The sequence below is a fragment of the Telopea speciosissima genome, chromosome 10, assembly GCF_018873765.1.
Source record: "Telopea speciosissima isolate NSW1024214 ecotype Mountain lineage chromosome 10, Tspe_v1, whole genome shotgun sequence".
In the NCBI taxonomy this organism is placed as follows: domain Eukaryota; kingdom Viridiplantae; phylum Streptophyta; class Magnoliopsida; order Proteales; family Proteaceae; genus Telopea; species Telopea speciosissima.
Window position 1 is genome coordinate 53,041,085 of NC_057925.1, and position 7,478 is coordinate 53,048,562.

At 37.5% G+C, this 7,478-nt stretch overlaps 1 protein-coding gene across 1 annotated transcript; it reads left to right on the top strand.

Annotated features, from left to right (window-relative positions):
• Window positions 1-1,424: 1,424 nt before the first annotated feature.
• Window positions 1,425-1,859, top strand: LOC122643729. Its single transcript, XM_043837317.1, has one exon. It carries the CDS (start codon window positions 1,425-1,427, stop codon window positions 1,857-1,859), a length of 435 nt encoding a protein of 144 aa, XP_043693252.1.
• The last annotated feature ends 5,619 nt before the right edge of the window (window positions 1,860-7,478 follow it).

Sequence of the window (7,478 nt, forward strand, 5' to 3'; positions counted from 1 at the left end):
ATTAACAACAAAACAAAGCAGGCCTGTAAATTAACAAAAGCATATGGCTTCTTCACAAAATAAATCTCTTCGGTGTTTTCTTCATCTTCATCAGCTCAATTGGTTCACAAAACTTCAACCAATGCATAAAATACTGCATCTTCTCTCTCATATTATGACTTTATTCTTAATTGTTTTACTCATGTAATTGGTACTAATTTAATTATGGGAAAAAGAATATTACCTAAGCGTGTGTGGTACGCTGCCTTACACCCAAACACGGGCCAGCAAAATGATTGCCGCACCCCAGAAAATTCTGCTCTTTTTCCCTTCAATTATTTATTTAGTTTATATAAGAATTCTAATAATTGATTGATTTCACTAATAATTATACTAGTCATTCAAAAATCTTCTCAATCTTTGGATTTTACTGTTAGATTTATAGCCTTATTGATTATATATGACTTCATTTTACACACGTTTACACAATTACTTTTTACCTCCAAGCCGGCCCTGTGGATGAGTGATATGATAATTTTCATTGTTGGATATCTAGATATATAGCGGTATATCAATTGACCATATGTCAAATTTCAAAACCTAATTCAATTAAGGGAAGGGGATCGTTACCAAAGTAGGTGGCCCCTACACCTACGTGACAGTCAAGGAGAACGTGTACGGGCCCGGGAGGGGTGAGATGGTCATTTCTCCCTTCTTTTATCTGGCACAAACACCATGCAGCCTAGCAACATCCTTTTTCCCTTCGATTAAATACCCTCCCACAAGATGGACCAGTCTATATGCCAGAAAACATCCTAAGATTTAAAACTACAGTGCTATACACACGCGCACGATGGGGATCTCAAATGTGCAAATTAAGCACAGGTTCAACTTGACCTTAATCCAGGCCAGAAACCTGGTAAAATTCTGTTACTGGCCAAGGGAGTGGAATGTGATTCAATGGTTGAAAGTAGGGATGTAAATGGATAATCGAAAATCCGAATCCGATCAACGTCTGTATCCGTTTAGGGACACCAGTATTCGTTTAGAGATATCCAAAAAAAAAAATCCGAATACTTCTGGAAGGAGGAGATCGAGTGGTTGACGATGCATTTTGGGGGAAATACTCTTGTTTTGAGTGTTAGAAAGTTTAGCTTTGTGGCGTCGGTTTATCGTATTTGGCAGGAGCGGAATACTAGAGTTCATCAACAAGTGTCTTCCACCTCAGATTCGGTTTTGCACCAAATTGTCACAGACACAAGGCCGCGGTTCTTTGAGGTTGATGGTGGTGTGATGGACAGCAGCAGTAACAAAGGTTTTTTTGGCCGATGGGGTATGGTTGTCTCCTTCTCTAACCCCACTCCGCTTACTTATGTTTGGCCTTCCCCCCCCCCCCCTCGCGTGGATGGATTGCAATTAATTGTGATGTCTCTGTCAAGAATGGGATGGGAGGCTATGGTGCTATTGGGAGGGATTCGAGAGGTAGGCCTGTTTTCGCATTGGCTGGAGGGTTGCAAAATGGTGATGTTATATACATGGAGCTTTTTGCTATAAGGGCTGGTTTGTTGAAGGCAAGGACCATGCAAATACAGCAAGTGCAAGTGCGTTCGGACTCTATGGTGGCAGTGCAAATGATTGTGGGAACGTTCCAACCACATTGGGAATTTCTAGGGTTGCTTGAGGAGATTCGGAGTTTACGTGATGGGTTTCGCAATTGTAGCTTCAATCACCATGTTAGAGAGATTAATGGTTGTGCAGATTTCCTAGCAGGTTTTGTACATCATGTAGAAGAAGTTGATTTTTGTATTACTTGTCTACCTGAAGCACTTTCCTCTCTTATTAGGAATGACGCTTCTAGTATGACTTATTACAGGTTGTAAGTTCATTATATATATACTAATATAAGCTCCTTTTAACCAAAAAAAAAAAAAAATCTGAATACTTCGATAAAATCCATTTGGAAACAAATTCGAATGCTTATAAAAAATTAAGTAAATAATGATCTTGAGGGTTTTTGATGATTCAACAGGTTCTATAATATGTGGAAAAGAGAATCACTATCTAAGAGATATGGATTGAGAGTGGAATGTATCCGCTAGGGGGAGGAGGTTCTAGGTTACACAAGACAGAGATGTAAATGGATGGTCGAAAATCCAAATTCGATCTGCATCCGAATCCGTTTAAAGGTATTTGTTTTCGGCCAAAGATATCCGAATCCAATCAAATCCGATCCATATCCGAACTGAATCCAATCCATCTACATCCCTAGTTGAAAATCATCTGATGATCGGATAAGTTTTTGACCTTTTTTTTCTTTGTTGATTTTGGGGGTGTTGGGGTTGGGGGGAGTAAATTCTTGAGTTTCAAACATACTTAATTCTTCTAATTGAAGGATGGTGAAAATATACATAAGCTCATTTTAAGTCAAACTAGAAGAAGCTCAAGTTTTTTGACTGAATTTTAGTCAAACAATTAAGAGCGGATCTCTTCACTCATATATTCGGATGGAACTCTTGAAATATTGGAAAGGGTAAGGGTAGTTCGAACATTCGTTAAAGAGCAGGTCATTATGGCATTCCAATGGTGTTATTTATTTAGTTAAATTAAAGTATGAAATGACATTTCCGAAGTCGTTAACCTCCCCTCTCAAATTCTCAATCCATCTGCTTCAAAAACATTGATTTTCAGCTGAAATTCCAAAGCCTTCTCAGCAGTGATCGAGATCGAATCATAACAAAACGATCGAAATGGCTGGAAAGTCAATATTTTGAAGAGTGTTCTCCCGTGGAACCCCTTAGCGTGAGAGGGTATCCACTAAAATATCACTCTGACAAAGTTTCATATTTAGTAGTCAAATATATGATAGATAATATCATAAATATCCAAAAATCACTTTGAGAAAGTGTTTCATATGTAGTAGTCCAATACCAATTCAGATCATCTACGGCGCAGGTGTCCGTAGCGGCCTGTGCGGTGCAGACTGGGCTGCACATTCAATGGCCGTTTTACCCCCCATTCGGCAAGACGTTTGGGCAGGGGTAAGACGATCTTTGCATGAGCAGCTCAATCTGCGCTGCACAGACTGCTATGGGCAGCACACCATAGAGGATCTGGATCTGTCCAATACATGATGGATAACCCGAAAGCTCCAACGTTCCTGAGGTAGGTTCCAAAGACATTGGGAGAAAACCCACTAGCTATGATATCATGTAAATATCTAATTCAAAATCTCCAACTATTAAATAAAGGAAAGTTCTCGAGGCTAATTGATATGGGACTAACAAATATATCAGACGGCCATCTTACCACACACACACACAAAAAGAGAGAGCAAATTTAAAGGAACAAATAGTTTACTATTAAGGAATAGGAACCACCCTTATTTATTTAGCCACTCAATTATTTAGGTTTGATTCATACAAGTGTCCCGAAGGGCTTCCTTTTCATAATACCATTGCATGATTAATACATCTGATAGCATCTTAGGTATATATAATTTACTTGAAGTAGTCCTAACCAATAGTAGGTTCTCTTGTCACGATGCCATTTTCATCGACCCAAACACGAACCCTAGTGCAGACGTAGTCTGTGGTAACAGACGATCCTTCCAGCACAATCACAGCAGTAACTGTGGGATTCTCCTCTCAATTGTTTCTACTGCAACTTCCCTTGTTCCCCAACTAGCTCTGGCCATGAACTCTTCCCTATATTTATAGGAAACCAAATAACATAAACATGCATCTATCATATAAGAAAATTATAAAGCAAATATAAGAATCCTTCTCCAATACTTACCAGTGCATTCGGTTGACATGATTGATTGTCTCTCTAGATCTTCTTTTGCCTTAATTTTTATCTCCTACTCCTTGTGAATTTGATAGCTCTTACGTACAAAGAGTTTAGTATTTATAGAGTAGTGAAATAAAGGCAGGTGTGTGCCTTATATTGAATTTTAGAAGCTTGAATTACACGAAACCTGAAAGTTGACTTTTTGACTTTTCAATATTCTTACAACATTTCAAGGTATACAACCATAATCACTACTCAACAATCACCGGGATGATAAGAATAAAGAGTTTTCTCATGTCTTCTTTTCTTCACCACCACACAAATAAAAATAAAGTTATGAGAGAGGATTGGGTACGGCGTTACAGCTAGCAGTTGTGTCCAATGTAGAGGATGGGATGAGAGAGACTTGGGTTGGGTAGAATACCAATATGCCTAGACTTTACCCCAAAATTATATATTTTTTCAATATTTGCAGAGTAATTAAAGAAGGGTTTTGGCTGATATAACCATTGTCGGTCACATCAAGTGTATCACCGTGAATTGATGATCTTAACCATAAATACAAACTGGTGGTCCTCATATTCATAGGTTAGAGTATTGAGGTATTTTTAATAATGAAAATTTTAACCTTATAATGATCTTTTGTCTTATATACAATATTATTTTTGTCATTTTTATATGATGTAGAATGATTACAACTCATTATCATATCTATGATTATTGGAAATTATCTCATTAAAGAAATTGTGAGCATAAATAGGATTAATAAGTCATATTTGTTAACAAATACAAAATATTTATATATTTTATAGGTTGGCCATTCTTCAAGAACTTTTTCCTTATAAACAAGATCAGACCTTATAGAGTCGAGTGGACTGTGGAGGTTATCTTTGACTGGACCAACCATTTCATAGGAAATTCCTCCTCCTAGATTAGTCACATATCAAATTTTATGATTTTAATTAAATCATTATCGAACCTATCATGTTAGGACTTTTATCATTGTTTCTTCAAATTATAAGAAGTTATCCTAAAACCACCAATGTGGGAATGCCTACCAATTTTAACACCTTTGGGAAGAAGTAGATTGAGTTAAAACTTTTAAAAGATAATTAAAGATGATGATATGGATAAAATGTCAAAAAATTTGAAAGTCAATATAGGATTATTGTCACATGGTAGATATTTGTGGACCTAGTAGTTTATATGGAAATGTCAAAAATGGATCCAATGGGCTTTATTAGATCTTTCATTGAAGTCAAATAGTATATTGTTCATGTTCATATTCGATTTGTTTTAGAGAGGAGAGTGGAAGCAGAGATGAAACATGTTAGATTTAGTATGTGAATGCTAGCTATTCCAGCATATATATTGGACCAGATCATAAAGTTCGATCAAATTGGTTGAGATAATGGAATGGACATCACAAGTCTAAAACAGATTTGGTTTGTTCTTTCAAATTTGTACTCTCTCTCTCTCTCAGTCTTTGGGGAGTTAAGGACTTGACTAATATCGTTTAGTTTAATTTTTGCAATAATGAGGCAGTTTACATTCGAAAGGGAAAAGATCGCTATCTGGTCGGGTGAATATGCCTAGACACAGGGCTGTGTGAAATGACTATCGTGCCCCCATGAAAAGATAAAAATTTATGAGGGCACAACGGTCATTTTGTGCAGCCCTGTGTCTAGGCATAGGAGCCACGCACCGCACACGACCAAGTAGGTTCTCCCATCAAGTCCATCAAATAAGGGGTCTAAGAGTTTTTATGACATTTCAAATTGGCATTTATGCCAATCTGACTACATTTAACGCAAGTCGTGTATGTACACGACCGTGCATGAAAACTTTTGCCTATACAATATTTATTTGTCTTTTTTTTCTTTAATGTGATAATCTTCTTGTATTAACGTATGATGACAATATTCTATGCGTAGTATAGTGTGAGCATCATGGTTCATGATCTCAGTATCGACTGGATCGATCGAATCGACTGATACGGATCGAGATCGCCCAAACTCGGGTAAATATGACACTTTGGTCCTTGTTTTCCTATAAGAAAAACTTTTTTTTAAAACATTTTTACCCCTGTCCGTATAGTTGGATTGGATTGGTATCGGGAACAGTCTCAGCCGATACCAATCCAATCTGACCAAAATCTGCCGATCCGATCTGATACCTCAAACCATGATGCACATAGAGCCATAGATAGAATTAAAAAATCATATATACTAATATCCTTATTAAAGAAAACATAATATGGGGAGCAGTTCTCTGTGGGGGAGTGTAGGGCGGTCATTTTGTCCCCACTATGTTTGGGCGTGGCTTGCACCCCCACCCCGACAAAGAACATTTTGCCTATTCATATACTTTATAAGTTGGCTATATGCGTCGAGAGCTTTTCCCTCTAAACAAGATCTGGCCTTGTAGAGCCGTGTGGAGGCTATCTTTGACTGAACCCACCATTTTGTACGAAATTTCTCATCCCAAGTTAGCCACATGTTGCTATGTGGGTCTTGAATTCGTATACCTATTTTAAAGTTTGAACAGCTTTGACAATTTTTTTGTGCTAATCCGAATGAGAAATTTTGTGAATTCTGTGATAGTAGAGGAGGGCCAGAGCCCGTCACCAATCTCGTTTTGGGGTGTAGGGGCTTTGCTCATGTGGTACAATATCAGTCCATACGCCAGAAAACATCTTAAGATTTAAAACTATGGTGCTAGAAGCACGCGCATGATAGGGATCTCAAATGTGCAATTTAAGCACAGGCTCAACTTGACCTTAATCCAGGACAGAAACCTGGTAAAATTCTGTTACTGGACAAGGGAGTGGAATATGATTCAATGGTTGAAAGTAGGGATGTAAATGGATAATCGAAAATTCGAATCCGATCAACGTGTGTATCCATTTAGGGACATCCGTATTCGTTCAGAGATATCCAAAAAAAAAAATCCGAATACTTCGATAAAATCCGTTTGGAAAAAAATCCAAATGCTTGTAAAAAGTTAAGTAAATAATGATCTTGATGGTTTTTGAAGATTCAATAAGTTCTAGAATATGTGGAAAAGAGAATCACGATCTAAGAGATATGGATTGAGAGTGAAATGTATCCGCTAGGGGGAGGAAGGTTCTGGGTTACAAAAGGCAGAGATGTAAATGGATGGTCGAAAATCCAAATTCGATTTGCATCCGAATCCGTTTAAAGGTTAAAGGTACGTATTCGATTTCGGCCAAAGATATCCGAATCCGATCACATCCAATCCATATCCGAACTGAATCCAATCCATCTACACCCCTAGTTGAAAATCATCTGATGGACGGATAAGTTTTTGACATTTTTATTTGTTGATTTTGGGTGCGTGGGGGTTGGGGGGAGTAAATTCTTGAGGTTCAAACATACTTAATTCTTTTAATTGAAGGATGGTGAAAATATACACAAGCTCATTTTAAGTCAGACTAGAAGAAGCTCAAGTTTTTTGACTGAATTTTAGTCAAACAATTAAGAGAAGATCTCTTCACTCATACATTCTATTGTTCGGATGGAACTCTTGGAATATTGGAAAGGGTAGTTCGAACATTCGTTAAACAGCAGGTCATTATGGCATTCTAATGGTGGGTTTATTCTCTTTACCCATAATAACATTTCGGAAGACGTTAACCTCCTCCTCTCCCATCCATCTCCTTCACAAACATTGATTTGCAGCTGAAATTT

Bases quoted from the DNA above. Each gene is read 5' to 3' on its own strand.
- LOC122643729 (XM_043837317.1), top strand. From the start codon at position 1,425: ATGGGAGGCTATGGTGCTATTGGGAGGGATTCGAGAGGTAGGCCTGTT.